This window comes from Panthera tigris, chromosome B3 (assembly GCF_018350195.1).
Source record: "Panthera tigris isolate Pti1 chromosome B3, P.tigris_Pti1_mat1.1, whole genome shotgun sequence".
In the NCBI taxonomy this organism is placed as follows: domain Eukaryota; kingdom Metazoa; phylum Chordata; class Mammalia; order Carnivora; family Felidae; genus Panthera; species Panthera tigris.
The window spans coordinates 72,231,009-72,248,871 of NC_056665.1; the positions used below are offsets into that span (position 1 = coordinate 72,231,009).

Below are 17,863 nucleotides of genomic sequence, written 5' to 3' on the forward strand. Positions count from 1 at the left end.
TGCCCAACTATGGTGACCTCCAGAAGGATACCTTCCCTATAAGACCACTGTCTCAGAAAAGAGCTCCGTTCAAGTCGCTATTAGGTAGCCTTACAGCTGGAGTCACTCTTCTACACTTGGCAGATTCTAGCTGATGATGTCATTGACACAAAGAAGAAAATGCAAAATAGGCAGCCTTACATCAGCTTCCTGGCGAGGATCACACTTCCAGCTGGGGCGTGAGACCAGCTGCACTCTGGCCATGGTTTTGCAGAGTGCTCTGGAGGCAGTGTGGCTGGGGCTCCTCCTCAGCTCTCCTTGGAAGCGTGAGTAGGCTCCTTCCCCAGCTGGTCTTGGGAAAACATATGCCACTGTTTTAAATTTGGGCTCACTTTTTTTTTTTAAGTTTTTATTTATTTTCGACAGAGATGCAGATGTGGGAGGGGTGGGGCGGGGGGGGCGGGGGGGAGAGAATCCAAAGCAGGCTCCACGCTGTCAGAGCAGAGCTCGATGTGGGGCTTGAACTCATGAAACCGTGAGATCATGACCTGAGCTGAAACCAAGAGTCAGACACTTAACCGACTGAGCCACCCAGGTGCCCCAATTTGGGTTCGCTTAAAAAAGAAAACAGAAAAACCAGCCTTGTTAATACTCACTGCGCCACAGGGGCAATCAGCAAGCCCGATAGCAGCACAAAAATCACAGCCCTTCTTTGTTTCCTGCAGTTGCAGAGAGCAAGGACCAAGTGTTTCAGCCTCCTGGCATGGCTTCTCCGGAGGGCGCTGTGGTGGAAATCTCCTGCAATCACTCTATATCCAATGCTTACACCTTCTTCTGGTACCTTCACATCCCAGGACATGCTCCGAGACTCCTGGTTCGGGGTTCCAGGTCTTCTCAGCAGGGACGCTACAACATGACTTATGAGCGATTCTCTTCACTGCTGCTCATCCCCCAGGTGCAGGTGGAAGATGCTGCCACTTACTATTGTGCTCTGGAGGGCACAGAGGCAGGGAGCCTATGAAGAGCTGAGCAGAAACAGGAAGGGGCATAGCCTTTGCAGGAGGCAGAAAAGAGGGGAGCCATAACTGCTTTCCTCCCTGATTCAGCGTGCCCCAAGCATGTCCACTTGGCACTATCAGAAAACATTTTGAGTGCAGACACACTACGTGAGAGCAGATGGACATGGGAAAATATGCTTGTAGGGGGTGATTCAATAATGGTGCTGCAGATCCATATTTCAAATAGTTTTCTGGATAACTGAAACACTTTTGAGGATTTTCTTTTGAGATCTCACTAGATTATTTTTGCCTTTAAATGTTATCTGCTAGCTTCTGCTTCTTTGCAGGAATATTTTTAAGACATGTGTCCATCTTGTAAAGAATAGTTTAGTTGAGGGGCGCCTGGGTGGCTCAGTCAGTTAAGCATCTGACTTCAGCTCAGGTCATGATCTCACAGTTCGTGAGTTTGATCCTTGCATTGGGCTCTGTGCTGACAGCTCGGAGCCTGGAGCCTGCTTGAGATTCTGTGTCTCTTCTCTGTTCCTCCCCCACTCATGCTCTCTGTCTCTCTCTCTCTCTCAAAGATAAATAAACGTTAAAAAAAAAAAAGAATAGTTTAGTTGACATTGGATAATATCATAAGAAGTGGAAATGGAATAAATGAGTGAGTAGTTTCTACCAACAGACCGGAGTGTGGAACCTTAATCCAGCCATCTGGGTATCTTGCTTAGAATCTAACATACAGACACAGTGAGGATGCCAGTGTTGATCAGTGTATAAACTATCTCTTTTTTAAGTTTTATTTTTTATAAGTTTATTTTGAGAGAGAGAGCATGCAAGTGGGGAAGAAGCAGAGAGAGAGAGAGAGAGAGAGAGAGAGAGAGAGAATCCCAAGCAGGCTCCACGCTGTCAGTGCAGAGCCAGATGCGTGGTTCAAACTCATGGAATTGTGAGATTATGACCTGAGCTGAAACCAAGAGTCAGACGCTTAACCGACTGAGCCACCCAGGTGCCCCAGTGTATAAACTATTTGTAAAACTGAATCTCTTTCCTGATATTTAATGTAAAAATAGATATGAATGGAAGTTGTAATTTATTCTTCCCATATCCTTGTTAAATTATCTTGGTTTTACTACCCCAGATATGACCCTCTCACTTTATAGACTGATGCCCAAGGGTAGGCCAGTGTTTTCTAAACCTTTTCATCAGAAGTATCTGGACTTTGGAAAGGTGGGGGGGGGGGTTGCTGTTTTCCAGATTAATTGAATCTGTTTTCAGGGCTGGGGCCCAGAGTCTGTATTTTCCATAAAGATCTCTCTGGTAATTCTGCTGCTCAGTCAAGTTTGATCTGGGAATCCTGGACTCTGGACCCCAGGTCTTGAGGTTTTAACCACTATTCTCTACTTCCTTGCACTTGGAATTATATTAATAAGGAAGTGTTTCAGGAAGTGGTCCCTACAGTGCCAGTGTTTGCCTACATAGTAGGTGTTCAGCAGGTGTTTACATATGGAACAAAAAGTAAAAAGTGAAAGATTTATATGATTTGAAGAGAAACCAGAATATTATATGGAACAAAAAGTAAAGGGCAGATTGCTGACCACAGAAGAAAGGAACATTCTAGTAATAGGAAATATCATAAAGTTTTGTTTTTTTTTTTAGTGGCATAGTCTTTTTTTTTTTTTAATGTTTTTATTTTATTTTTGAGACAGAGAGAGACAGAGCATGAGCAGGGAAGGGGCAGAGAGAGAGGGAGACACAGAATCCGAAGCAGGCTCCAGGCTCTGAGCCATCAGCACAGAGCCTGATGCGGGGCTTGAACTCACAGACTATGAGATCATGACCTGAGCCGAAGTCGGACACTCAACCAACTGAGCCACCCAGGCTCCCCGAAATATCATAAAGTTTTACCAAGATGTCTTAAATAGCTTGGATCTGAACCCCAAAATTTAATGACACCTAAATATCGCCATTGGATACAAATATGAATTGGCATATTGTTACTAACATATTGTTAGTAACACTTCTTTAGGCATATTCTATTTTCAGTGATTGCTTGTTTAAAAGGGTGTTGTCTTATGTTTTTAAACAAACAAAATATTTTGGAAGAAGAACCATGTGTTCTTAAGAGTCCTGCACAGTGCCATGTATACTGTTGTTGCTCAAGAAATAGTGAATAAGTGTATAGCCCTCTCATTGCTTTGGCGAAGGAGGAAAGAGACAGAAAATTCCCTTTGGTCATATAGGAGGTTCTTTTCAGTTCACTGAAGAGTATATGTGTGGTGTATTGAAAACCCTACCTTTTATATTGGTGTCTTGACTCTATTGTTTGGTTTTTTTTTTAGTTTTTAAAAGTTATATACTTCCATATTTTGAGAGAGAGAGAGCACAAGTGGGGTAGGGGCAGAGAGAGAGGGAGACAGAATTCCAAGCAGACTCCATGCTGTCAGTGCAGAGCCTGATTTGGGGCTTGAACTCATAAACTGTGAGATCATGACCTGAGGTGAAATCAAGAGTCGGAAGCTTAACTGACTGAACCACCCAGGCGCCCCTTGATTCTAGTGTTCAAACCATCAACAACTAGTCTTCCTACGGATTTTTTCCAGCTCACTTGTAAACCATCAGAGGCATTATTACCCAAAGGGGAAAGTGGGAAGAGAATGAAATAAAAGAAGAAGAAAATGCAGCTGAGGGGAGAGGAATTACTTTGACAATGGCAGTGATAGTTCAACCCCAAAGGAATAACATCATGAAGCTCTCATTCAGTTTGATGGTGAAGAGGAAAAAACAGAAGAATCCACAGGAGAGTACAATTCCCTTTACTCTCAAACTCTGGAGATTTGCATGCATGTAAAGATTGCCATCTTTTGTTGTTGATGTTGTTTACTTCCCATAAAAACAAAACAAAAGAAAAAATTCCTAGGTGAAAAAGTTGTTGTGGGGATTCTGAGAATAAACATGGGGGGCAGAGCTGAAAAGCTTACCTGACAGGCCAATGCCGGTGGCATGGAGCCGTGTGAAGCCTTTCTCTGGATTGGTCTGCTCTGTCAGCTGCTGGCTGTGTCGGCACTAGTGGTAAACTTTTCTTGGGGGCGGTATCTCGGCTCTTCAATATGTGAGGATTGCCTCAGAGGGGTATGGGTCTGCCACTGGTTCCATGAGAGACCTAAGACTTTAAATCACTCTCAGATTAGGACTTATCCTGCCTTCCTCCAATGGGCCCTGCCTTCTCTAACCTCACTGTTTTCTATTCTTCTTGTGGGTAAGGTCACAGACCTATCTGGGAGATTTTCCTGCACGTCTGAGGATCAGGGCACCAAAGAGGATGAGTGGGGATTGGAATGCTGAGTAGCTTTCATTTTCTTCCAAGGGTTAGTGTCATGGGTTGAACTGTGTCCCCCTAAAAAAGATATGTTGAAGTCGTAGCTTCCTGTACCTCGGAATGTGACCTTACTCAGAAATAGGGTCTAGAGGCAGTAGAGTTAAAATGAAGTCATTAGGTTGGGCTTTAGTCCAATATGACTGCTGTCTTTAGAATCAGGGGAAATTTGGACACAGAGACAGACACGTACAGATGGGAGACAATGTGAAGAGACATAAGAGACATGGCCAAGTGACTGCGGTGATATATCTATGAGCCCAGGAACACCAACAGTGGTCCGCAAACACCAGAAGTTTGAAGCAAACACACTGTGCTCCTGTGGCTTCTATACTTTTGGGGACCTGGAACAGTTTACAGGTTTCCTTTTTTTTTTTAATGTTTATTTAAAAAAATTTTTTTGGGGGGTGCCTGGTTGGCTCAGTCAGTTGGGCATCCCTTTCGCTCAGGTCATGATCTCTCAGTCTGTGAGTTCAAGCCCCACGTCAGGCTCTGCGCTGACAGGTCAGAGCCTGGAGCCTACTTCAGATTCTGTCTCCCTCTCTCTCTACCCCTCCCCCACTCACACGCTGTCTCTCTCTGTCTCAAAAATAAAATAAAATAAAATAAAAACATTAAAAAATTTTTAAAAAATAAAAAAAATTTCTAAAAATGTTTTATTTATTTTTGACAGAGAGAGACACAGAGCATGGGTGGGGGAGGGGCAGAGAGAGAGGGAGACACAGAACGCGAAGCAGGCTCCAGGCTCTGAGCTGTCAGCACGGAGCCTGACATGGGGCTTGAACCCATAGACTGTGAGATTATGACCTGAGCCAAAGTCAGACGCTCAACCAACTGAGCCACCCAGGCACCTCAATGTTTATTTATTTTTGAGAGAGATAGAGACAGAGTATGAGCAGGGGGTGGGGCAGAGGGAGACACAGAACTCAAAGCAGGCTCCAGGGTCTGCACTGTTAGCACAGAGCCCGACAAGGAGCTCGAACTCACAAACTGTGAGATCATGATCTGAGCCGAAGTCGGACGTCCAACTGATGGAGCCACCCAGGTGCCCCCACATGTCTCCTTTATAATTTTTTTACCAGATCTCACATTGCCACTGAGCAGTTTTTCTTTCCATAGTAAATATTTGTTTTCCTAACCGTTTATTATATGTATGCAACATTAAAAAAAACCAATTATTTAAAAAACATTTTTTTAAAGGTTTTCTTTTTAAGTAATCTCTGTACCTAACATGGGGCTTGAACTCACAACCCTGAGATTAAGAGTCACATGCTCTACCAACTGAACCAGCCAGGGGCCTGGTATGCCACATTTTTTATTTCTCTCTCTATTGTACACCTCAAACAGTTTCTGGTTGGCTTGTATTTCTTTAAAAATACAATTCCTAGAACCTACAACACACCTCAAGCGTAGCTTGAGCTATCATTAAACTAAAAGGAATCAGTAAGGAAACTGGGTCCAGGGGAGGGAAAGTACTGGGCCCAAAGAAAGTAGAAAATCTCTTCAGTCCATGGAGATGAGGAGGGTCAATGATTTATGGTGTCCTCTATTGGAAGGAGAGAAGTTAAATCATGGGTTTCCCCCTTTTCTTCTGAGAGTTCCCTAATTTATGTGAAATAAGTATTATTTTCTTAGTTGGCTTGAATCCCATGTTTCATATGAAAAAAACCACCGATTTTCCTTTTTGTTCCAGTAACTTTATCTTGTGCTGATTTTTCTCTGATACTTCTATCATGAATATAACCTACATTTCAGAGTCTGATGTTTGCAAAGGGCTTTCTCATTATTTTACATGAATCCTCTCTTGTTGTCTCCTGGGAAATCAGTGACATTTACAGCATTCTGATGTTTATAAATAGTTCAATGGGAAAGGCAGTAGGCAGTCTGAAAGAAGGACCTGGGATCTCAGACTGAAGCTCCTTGACATTGCTGTGGGCCACATCTTCCTTGTACTCCAGCCCATAGGTCCTGCTGGGTCGTAGTTGCCCTCATTCGCAGGTGTCCCCAGGTCACGGTAATTTCTTCCTTCTCCTTCCCTTCAGGCCTACAAGTGGTTCAGTCTTCTGGCTGTTGCTAGGCCCTGGGTGCTTCACCTTCTCTTCCACGTTTCCCTTAAATCTGCCCACAAAAAGTTTAAAATATCCTTTTCATTAAGCTTTGTTCCAGATATCCTCTTGAGGTGATTGCCAGGGCCCTCAAAGATGCAAGGCTAACACTCCTCTTAGGCGCTAGTCAGAAAGAGAAGGAATTTATTATAGGTTCTTATTCATCACAGGCCTCCTGCGGTTTGAGGATGAGTACTTAAAGCTAATTTACATATTCCAAAGAAAGACATTATCATAGTGTTAAGGTTTCAACCATTTATGTACGAGATACTTAGCAAAGCTTTCAGAAACAGCTATGATCCGCTTTTCTTCTGATTCGAAGCAAAGAGATTTTCTAGTCTCTTTCTCAAATATATGGTTTATTTGGACATTATTATTTTTAATGTTTATTTTTGAGAAAGAGAGGGAGCGAGCAGGGGAGGGGCAGAGAGAGAGAGGGAGACACAGAATCCAAAGCAGGCTCCAGTCTCTGAGCTGTCAGCACAGAGCCTGATTTGGGACTCAAACTCTCAAACTCACGAGCTGAGCTGTGAGGTCATGATCTGAGCCAAGGTCAGAGGCTTAACCAACTGAGCCACCAATGCTCCTGGACATTATTTAAAGGAAAAATAAGGCATATCAGAGGAATGATGTCTTTATATTGATACTTACTTGTTTCATTTCAATAAAGTTTCTTGAACAATTGCTCTGCTACTATTGTGGCATTTTTTAAGTACAACACTTTACTCCCCTTGAAATGAGCCCTTTATCATCATAGTACCTCAAGCTTACTTAACCATCAAGTTTTGAACTTTGTTCTAAACAGCCTCCCCACGTGGAAAATCTCTATTTTTCAGCTCCTTCACAGAGGGCTTTTCCTTTTGTCTTTATAATCTACTATTTAACAGGACAACTGTGTCAGGAGGAGCATATAATACCATCCCTTCCTTTTCTCTCCTTAAAAATATTTAAAGGCTGGGTTCAAGTTCATTTTGTATGAATCTTTACTTAAAGGTCATTATGGGGAGGGTTCTCCCACAGGCCCAACCTAGAAAACAAAACAGTTATTTTTCAGTCCAAAGGGTTTACATAGAAGCTGGCTCTAATTTATTTCTGAAGAGAACAAGGTTCTCTTCCTCTCTGATTTCTCTTCTCTTACCTTCTTCTCCTATTTTGCCTTTTCTTATCTCTCATTTTTCTTTTTCTTTCCCTTTTCACCCAAAGCTATGCTTTTCCTCCTCTTTTCTATTTATTTTCCCATCCTATTAAAAAATTCTACTTCCCTTCTGTCTTTTATGTTATCTAAATAGAGCACAAACCAGTGAAAGCTTGATCCACTCGACATGTGTTTTTTCCACTTTGATTCACAGACTCCTGCTTCTTTTCCTTGAACAGCAAATTCTCCCTTTGTGGCTCATGGAAAGTGTAAACATCCAGAATTCTGGTCCTATGATGGTAAGACTTGGAAACTCCAGCTACTTGATGATAAAGTTACCAGGCTCTGGGGCGCCTAGGTGGCTCAGTGGGTTAAGCATCAGACTTCAGCTCAGGTCATGATCTCACGGTTCCTGAGTTTGAGCCCCACATCAGTCTCTGTGCTGACAGCTCAGAGCCTGGAGCCTGCTCCGGATTCTGTGTCTCCCTCTCTCTTCTGCCCCTCCCCAGCTTGTGCTCTGTCCTTCTCTCTCTCAAAAATAAATAAACATTAAAAAAAAATTTTTTTTAAGTCACCTGGGTCTGTGTGTGGGCGCTAGGGGGCGATGTAGTGTGAGGCTTGTTCCAGGTGCAAGAGGAGTAGCAGTCTGGCTCCCTCACCTAGCTTTGCAGAGTCTGGGCCAAGATCTTGCTCAACAGAAAGACACAGGTGCCAGGAAACAACAGGTTCCCCAAAGCAGAGCCATTTATTAAAACTCTGCCCTGACAAAAGGGTGCTGATCCCTCTTTGAGAGCCTGTTCTCCGGGGTGGGACTTAATCTCCGGCTGGGGTGGGCTGGAAAGGAGTCCCCAGCCAGCGCGGCTTAACCCATGGCCTCTGCATGCATCTCGATGCTTGCGATTGTCTTCACACTGAGTGAGTAATATGCCTTCCCCATTTTCCACTTGTATTACCCACTTACATGCTTTACAGCAGCTTCACTGATGGAGTGTGGATTCATTTACAGGTGGGCTGAGAGCTCAGTCGGTGTCTCAGCCAGATCAGGTCACTGTTGCCAAAGGGGATCCAGTGACTGTGAAATGCAACTATTGAGTTTCTGGAAGCCCGTATCTCTTTTGGTACATCCAACATCGCAACCAAGGTCTCCGGTTCCTTCTGAAATACATCACAGGGGCCAACCTGGTCAAAGGCAACTACGGTTTTGAGGCTGAATTTAATAAGAGCCAAACCTCTTTCCACCTGAAGAAACCATCCGTCCTTGGGAGTGAGTCTGCTGTGTATTTCTGTGCTGTGACAGACACAGTGGTGGGGGCTGGAGGCGGAGCTGAGCACAAACCCCCGAGTACCACAGTGAAACTGTTTTCCCGAAGCCTGTATGGCTCTCCACAGAAGGTGGTGTGGCTCTAGGATATGTCACTCATCATAACTAAATTACAATTTCAAGCCACAGAATTTGTTCATGGGGCAGATATTTATGAATCCTTATGTGCTCGGTACTGTACTGAGCACTGATGACAAATAGATGTAAGAAGCTATCCTTGCTTTCTATGTGCCCCATGTGATCTCCAAACATTTATGAACCCAGTGTAATTCTCACAACTGTTAGCATGAGGTTTACTTTGCCGGTGAAGAGACTAAGGCCCAGAGAACTTAAGTTCTCACTCAAGTCACAAAACCGTGAAACGGCGAGTTGCAACCCAGGAAGTCTGTCTCTCAGGTGCCCGGTCTAACCGCTCCCCTGCTCTGCCAGCCTCAAGGATCTCTGAGGGCATGAGACTGATTTCGGCGATGGGGCAGCCCAAACTCCCGGGATGGTTCCTGCCAAAAAGAGTGCTGTTGGCTGTAGAGTGAACCAACAGCGACTCAGAACAGTTTGGCAAGTGCCAAGATAGAGGATGGCACAACATGTGATGTGCGATGGGGAAGGGGGCAGGTTAGCTCTGCTGTGAAGGAAGGAGAGGGTGAAGCTATAGTGCAAGGAGAATTTGAATCAAGGGAGAATTTAAACATGTAGTTTAAACATGCAGGCTGCTTTTGGCTCCTCTGCTCACATCTTACATACACCCTTGAGGGACTGGACTTGATGCCTCTCTCTCTCTCTTTTAAGTTTATTTATTTATTTTGAGCAGAGAGAGAGGGAGAGAGAGAGAGAGAGAGAGAGAGAGAGAGAGAGAGAGAGTCCCAAGCAGGCTCTCTGCTGTCAGCGCAGAGCCCGATGCAGGGATTGATCTCACGAGCCATGAGATCATGACCTGAGCTGAGATCAAGAGCTGGACTCTTGACTGACTGAACCACCCAGGTGTGCCAGAGCAATATACTTTCATTTTCTCATTGTTTATATTCTTTTAATTTCTTATCTACTGAGAAGAACTTACCTTCTTTTTTTACTTTTTATCACCTGTTGGCTTAAAACTCCCAGTTTTTATTACATATCCTGCTAAAATGGCCTTATCTTTCGGGAACTGATTTTGTGGGATGTTAAGGGGAATCCTGGCACTTTTCTTTCCTATTTTCTTCTTTTAGCAACAGATAGGTAATTTTTTGTATGTTTTAATTGTCACGATGCTCAATTTCAACCTGCCAATAGCTCCATAAACAAAACTGAACCTGGGTCAATTGGCCTGATTCTTTTGCCCTAAGGACTATTAGATGTTTTCCATGTAATCTGTTATGGACAATGACTGAGACGACTACTGTTCTCGCCTAATCAATTTTTCCGTGAAGGCTGTTAGTTTCTCTCTTCTTATGTGTCTTCATATCTGAGATGAACAGTATGGACCTTGGAGGGTCACATACTCACATATTACAGAAGGAGGAAATGTCAGAACAGTCACAAATCACATCACGTCTCTGCAATCATAAGGATGAGAAAATTGTGCATCTGTGGGGACTGTTATTATGCATGGTTTCAGGTGAAAGGGAAGAATGCTCCTGAGTTACCTGATGTTAGAAGTTTGCTGGGGTGCCTGGGTGGCTCAGTCGGTTAAGCGTCCAACTTCAGCTCAGGTCATGATCTCGCGGTCCGCGAGTTCGAGCCCCGCGTCGGGCTCTGGGCTGATGGCTCAGAGCCTGGAGCCTGCTTCCGATTCTGTGTCTCCCTCTCTCTCTGCCCCTCCCCTGTTCATGCTCTGTCTCTCTCTGTCTCAAAAATAAATAAACGTTAACAAAAAAAAATTAAAAAAAAAAAAAAAAGAAGTTTGCTCAGCGTAAAGGCACACGGCTCACCAGAAGAACTACTTCTGCTTGGCCTCCAGAGGGCAATGATGCACACACTAGAATTATACTTAAAGATCTCCCTCCCTCCCAACCATCCTTCCTTTAGCTCCTCCTTCACAGAGCTGACTGAAGAGTCCAGATGGAGCTCTTCACAGATGGTGGCATATGAGGAATTTAGAAGTCAGGAAACACCCAGATTTTCAAGGAAAAGACTCTTCCAGACGTCTCTGGAACACAATTACAGAAGATTCTAGGGCACCCACCATACACATTCTTCCTTGTTCCAAGGGTACTGTTTCCTCAACCATACTCCTTCTTGCTCAGGAAAGATCTTCAAAAAGGAGACTACAGTTTCTTCAGTCCTCAGCCATGAGCTTGGCTCCTGTCCCCATGCTTGTGTTTATGATACTTTTTGCCCCGAGTGAGTAAAATTCTATTTCATCTTCTTGTTCCCTACCGGTACAGTATTACAACTGGACTCTGAGGAGAGACACCTCTTCTTAATCGGTAAGTCTTTCCTGGTCTCACTGACTCAGCATATTGATGTTTCAGGAGGAACCGGAGCCCAGTCAGTGACCCAGCCTGATGTCCACATCACTGTCTCTGAAGGAGCCCCTCTGGAGCTGAGGTGCAACTACTCGTCTTCTGTTCAGGTGTATCTCTTCTGGTACGTGCAGCACCCCAACCAAGGACTCCGGCTTCTCTTGAAGTACATATCAGGGGACATCCTGGTGAAAGGCACCAAAGGTTTTGAGGCTGAATTTAGGAAGAGTGAAAAGGCCTTCCACCTGAGGAAACCCGCGGTCCAGTGGAGCGATGCAGCCAAGTACTTCTGTGCTGTGAGTGACACAGTGCCTGGGACTGCAGGGGGAGCTGAACACCAACTTCTGGTGAATGTGAGGCTTCCAGTGACTCAAGGGATCAACCTGGGGCACTTTCAGTGAGACCTTATGTTCTATGGTGACAAGATGGACAGAGGGGACTAAACTGCTTAGTTCTTGTGCAGACATGGTTCTAATCTTCCAAGAGTCAGGATTCATGAGGAAAGGACAACTTATGAAAAAACAAACAAACAAACACAATGTCACCAACAGACTGGAGACTGGAACTTGCTCAGAGAATCACTTTGGATGGGACAGTGGCAGGGATGGGTTTTGTGCTGCGATTGCCATTTGACTTGTGACCAGAGAGGAGAGTACTATGACAGTCTACGCCGATGGTTGTAATCCACTAGGGACACTCTAAGCTTCCCCCTAACTGAGGAACTTTCCTTAAGATCCTAGATAATTCCATCTGTGTGTGTGCCTATTTGAAAAACTGAATGGAAAGAGGAAGGTTAATATTAGAGGAAGCGACTGAGGAAAATGTGATAAAATAAAATCACCAAGCACAGGGAGAATTTTTAGTGAATGCTTCTGTCATTTACTCAGCTCTTTCATGTTAACATCATCTCAAAAAGATGGAGTTAAGATTTCCATCAATCCATCACTGGATGAGGTTGAGGAAGGTCGGGGCTATACTAATATGACAGAGATGATTACTAGAGTGGAGTGAGAGTAGGAATCTGTTAGGGTCAAGTCAGCTGGAGGCTCCAGTAGTGAATATTTATATTTTCCTTTACCTAACTTTTGTAACTAAGAATTCCCACTCTCCTCCTCCTCCTCCTCCTCCTCCTCCTCCTCCTCCTCCTCCTCCTTCTTCTTTTTCTGGAGAGATAGAGACAGAGAGCAGGGGAGTGGCAGAGAGAGAGGCAGAGAGAGAATTCCATGAAGGCTACATGTTGTCAGTGCAGATTCTGGTGCAGGGCTTGATCTGAAAGCCATGAGATTATGATTTGAGCTGAAATAGAGAGTCAGACACTTGAACCACCTGAGCCACCCTGGAGTTCCCAAATTTCCCTTTTTTAAAAGATACTAATCATGTTGGATTAAATTCCATTCAAATAACCTCATATAACTTCATTATTTCTGTAAAGACAATTTGTCTAGGTAAGGTCATATTCTAATTTGCTAGAGATTAAGACTCCAAGTCCCCCCCCCCCCAGTTGGTGCGTGTTGGGGGGGGGCACAGTTCAACCCATAACACCACAGCCATTAAAAATTACTTTCATTCTAAAGACTGATACATGGGAAAACTAGTGTTTCTTTCTCTACTTGCTTGATATCCAGTAACGTTCTCCCCGATCAAGATAATAGATAGCAACACAGAGATATCAAGTTACATTTGTTGACCTGAACAGTAAGATCATTTTTCTTGTGATTTCCTATGTTAAACATAGTTTGCATTTGTATAGAACATTAAGGCTTAGAGAGAATTTTCTTATGCATACTTAATTGATCTTTTAATCTCTCTCATAGAGATGAAGAGAACAAATGCTTTGCACTAAATACACAACTAGCAAGTCCTGAGAATCACTTACAATTCTCTTTGTCTAAATCCTCATTCAGGGTCTTTTTTTCCTTTGTAAAAAATATACTCCATAGTCCATGTGACCAAGCCCAACCACTTGCTACTCTGTTTAACAAAGATTATAATTTCCATAAATTGCTGGGTCTGAGACATACTGACTTTTGAGAAACATTTCTTCTGTCCAGGTATAGTGACCACTTGGGGTCGCTGTTGTAATTAGTTGACTCTATTTTGCTTTATTTATGTACAAGGTGTTCTAGAGTCTTTAGCTTCCCCTGAAATACTTCTTTTCTCCTCCATTTGCTACTGCAGGCAAGTTGGTTATTTATTCATGACTTGTGATATCTAAAATGTTACTAGAAGTCATCCGCATTCACTAATGTTTACTTGAGGAAATGGAAAAATTGTTCACTTAGAATAAATTGGGCAATTCTAGACCTAAAAGTCACCTCCTAAATATTTTCTAGTGATTTTCCATTCGCATATTATATGAGCCAAGGAATCACACCACATCAATGTGAGTATCTAGTATGTTTTGATTATTGTAGTTGGCAGATTCCATTAACATTAGGTGTTTTGGGGATTTGTCTCTTTTCCTAAATGGTGTTTGTTGTTTTTGTGTTGTATGTGCATGAGTTATTACTATTATTGAATTTATATTGGATATGTCTTGATGGAAGAGTGAATGGCATTATTTTAAAAAATCATGTGTAATAAAAGCAAAAATGAAGTCTTGGGACCTCATGAAGATAAAAAGCTTGTGCACAGCAGAGGAAATAATCAACAAAACTAAAAGGCAAGCGATGGAATGGGAGAGGATATTTGCACTGACATAGCAGATAAAGGTTAGTATCCAAAATCTATAAATAACTTATCAAACTCAACGCCCCCCCCTCCAAATAATCCAGTGTAGAAATGGGGGAAACACATGGACAGACACTTCTCCAAAGAGGACATGCGGATGGCTAACAGACACATAAAAAGATGCTCGACATCACTCATCATCAGCTAAAAACAAATCACAACCACAATGAGCTCTCACCTCACATCTATCAGAATGGCTAAAATTAACAACGCAGGAAACAACAGATGTTGGCAAGGATGTGGAGAAAGGGGAGCACTTGGGCACTATTGGCGGGGATGCAAACTGGCGCAGCCACTCTGAACAAAATTTTTTTGAGATTCCTCAAAAAATTAAAAATGAAGCTGCCAGGGCGCCTGGGTGGCTCAGTCGGTTAAGTGTCCGACTTCGGCTCAGGTCACGATCTCGCGGTCCGTGAGTTCGAGCCCCGCGTCGGGCTCTGGGCTGATGGCTCAGAGCCTGGAGCCTGCTTCCGATTCTGTCTCTCCCTCTCTCTCTGCCCCTCCCCCGTTCATGCTCTGTCTCTCTCTGTCTCAAAAATAAATAAAAAAAAAAAAATGAAGCTGCCTTACAACCCAGCAATTGTGCTATTAGGTATTTATTCAAAAGATACAAAAATGCTGATTCGAAGGGGTGCATGCACCCCAATGTTGATAGCAGCACTGTCAGCAATATCTAACGTGTGGAAAGAGACCCAGTGTCCATTGACTGATGAATGGATAAAGATTTGATATATGTGAAAAAGTTAGAGAAAGACAAATACCATATGATTTCACTCATATGTGGAATTTAAGAAATAAAACAGATGAACATAGGGGAAGGGAAGGAAAAGTAAGATAAAAACAGAGGGAGGCAAACCAATAAGAGATTTTTAGATACAGAGACAAACTGAGGGTTGCTGGAGGGGTGTTGGGTGGGAGGGATGTGTTAAATGGGTGACGGGTATTAAGGAGGACACTTGTTGGGATGAACACTGGGTGTTATATGTAAGTAATGAATCACTGGGTTCTACTCCTGAAACCATTCTTCCACTATAAGTTAACAAACTGGGATTTAAATAAAATTTTAAAAAACATGTACATAATCCTGCACAACTACTTTCACTGATTCAGATGAGAAGGAAGGGCTTGAAGAAATTGAAGTTCAGACCAGGGAAGTTGCTCAAGGTCAAAAGATGGCAGAACTAGGACTTGAAATTAAGTCTGTCTGACTCTGAATTTGAGTGCCTTTTCTTCTTCATCACCTCACTTCCTCTCTGGTTGGGTGAATGATTCGGCATCAAATGTCCTAGGCCAGCTGGTCAGTAGGGACCAGTGAGGGGTCTCCTCCTCTGTGCAACAATTGTTAAGTGAAGTCTGAGATGCAGTTGTTAGATGTGGACTTAGTGAGATTATAAAAGGACACCAGGGTGTCAGGAGAGGAAAGGTCCAGTTCAGACAAGCTCATGGGCTCTTTTGTGGAATAGGATTAGCATTTCCCGTTCATCTGGTTGCATAGGACGAATGGAGAGGATTCCAGGCATATAGGACCAGGTCAGGGGTCATTCTCAGCTTTATGAGTATCACACTGACTACAATCAATGGCCGCCTTCTGGGACTGTGGGAAAAGTGATGTGATGGGGAATAAGGAGCCTGGTGGAATCTACCCTCTGATATATTAGCTTCCTTCAGACCAAATCTACAAGGGGTTATACCTTCTCAAAGAACGAAAAGGAAATCGGGGTTGCTGTGCTGTTGTGCTGGAAGCTTTTACCTTTTATTCTTCTTCCTGAGTGTTCAGTTGAACCTTAGGGGGAAGCTTATCTGGGGAGGTGCTGTCAGTGCTATTGGCTTATGCTGGAGACAGCCCCAGGTGACACCTCCTGGGGACAGCCCTAGATGACAGCTGCTGGGGACAGCCCTGGGTGACAGCTGCTAGTGTGGCTCTGGCTTTCCTGCTGTGCCTTTTCTGGTTCGTGTCCCAGGCCAGTCTCAGACTCTGCAACAGGACCGCGACCCCAGGGCCGGGTTTAGACCTAGGATATGAGGCAGGTGACAAGAGTGACTGTGCTCTTGCTCTTGGGTGAGTTATTTTGGGATTAAAAGGAATTAGGGTGTGGCTGGGACTAGATGCTGGACTCTTGCCTGTTATCATTGCTCTTTACCTAAGATGTCAAGGACTGGCTGTGGGGTCCTGTGTTTCTCTAGGTAGAACCTCACCATTCATGCAAGGGGTGACTCAGGGCAATAAAGATGTTCTGGGTTACTGAGCCCTGGGAGATATTACCCCTCCATGGGTGGGAGATATTGCCCCTGTTACTTTTGTACGCATGTTCCTGGGGTCCTCAAAATAAATATTTTTAAAAAGTGTCCTAAAACACAAATGGGAAGGAAATTGCATGTGTCTGCATATGGTGGGGAAGGAGGATGGGGGGGTGGATTTGACTGTGAGAGAGAACCTGGAGGGTGCCGAGTTGGACCTTTAATCCACCCAGTTTCAGGATAGGAGCTAGTATTGTGTGTTGACTCCTTTTATAGGTACTTTGAGCCTCGCTAAGACCACCCAGCCCGTATTCATTGAGTCCTACGAAGGACAAGAAGTGAACATACCCTGTAACCACACCAACATCGCTACAAATGAGTATATCCACTGGTACCGACAGTTCCCCAACCAGGGACCACAGTTTGTTATTCAAGGATTTAAGACAAACGTGGAAAATGAAGTGGCATCCCTGTTCATCTCTGCGGACAGGACATCCAGCACCCTGAGCCTACCCCAGGCTGCCCTGAGAGACACTGCTGTGTATTACTGCACTGTGAGTGACTCACAGTGAGTCAGATGGGGCTGCACCTGTATGATATCCCCTGTGGGGTGGGAGGCAGAGCCCAGGGGAAGCCCCAAAGAGTTGTGCCTTCTGAACTGTTTATTGTACTTTATTGTTTCCAGAGGCATTAGCAAATCCATGTATCATTTTTGTATTTAAAAACATTTGAACTTACTTTTTTTGTTAGGTTTATTTTTATTTATTTGGAGAGAGAGAAAGAGTAAGCAAGAGAGGGACAGAGAGAGAGGGAGGAAGAGAGAAAGAGAGTCCCAAGCAGGCTCTGGCTGTAATCATGAAGCCTGATGCAGGGCTTAAACTCACAAACTGTGAGATCATGACCTGAGCTGAAGTCGGACTCTCAACCAACTGAGTCACCCAGGTGCCCCAATTAATTTATTTTAAAAGAGAGAGAGAGAGAGAGAGTGCACACATGCCTGCAGAGGAAGGCCAGAGAGAGAGAGAGAGAGAGAGGGAGAGAGAGAATCCCAAGCAGGCTCAGATCTGTCTGCTCAGAGTCTGACGTGGGGCTCTATCCCATAACTCTGGGATCATGCCCTGAGCTGAGATCAAGAGTGGGATGCTAAACTGACTGAGCTATGCAGGTGCCCCATTTTTTTTTTTTTTTTTTAGAGAGAGAAAGAGAGAGAGTATGTGAGTGGGAGCGAGGGGCAGAAGGATACAGAGAGAATCCCAAGCAGGCTCCACCCTGCCAGCACGGAGCCTGACTTGGGGCTTGAACCCAAGTACTAGGAGATCATGACCTGAGCCAAAATCAAGAGTAGGACGCTCAATGGACTGAGCCACCCAAGGGCCTGAAGTCTCTATTTCTGTCTGAGTTGTCGTGTCACTTTCCTTACCCTCCATTCCAACTTTCCATCTTTCCTACCTAAAACAGTTTTGAAAAACAAGACAAAAAGGTGGGGAACGTTGGATATCTCTCTTTACTGCTTCTTCTACCCCCTCCAGCCTGAATCCTCTCC

General features: G+C 44.0%; 2 gene segments (V, D, J or C); both read left to right on the forward strand.

Annotated features, from left to right (window-relative positions):
* Positions 1 to 223: 223 nt before the first annotated feature.
* On the forward strand, positions 224 to 1,000 carry LOC102970071. The segment is given in 2 exon segments: positions 224 to 305; positions 705 to 1,000. Coding segments are annotated over 2 exon segments (360 nt in total).
* Positions 1,001 to 10,927: 9,927 nt separating this feature from the next.
* Positions 10,928 to 16,617, forward strand: LOC102969501. The segment is given in 3 exon segments: positions 10,928 to 11,230; positions 11,362 to 11,648; positions 16,597 to 16,617. Coding segments are annotated over 3 exon segments (552 nt in total).
* The last annotated feature ends 1,246 nt before the right edge of the window (positions 16,618 to 17,863 follow it).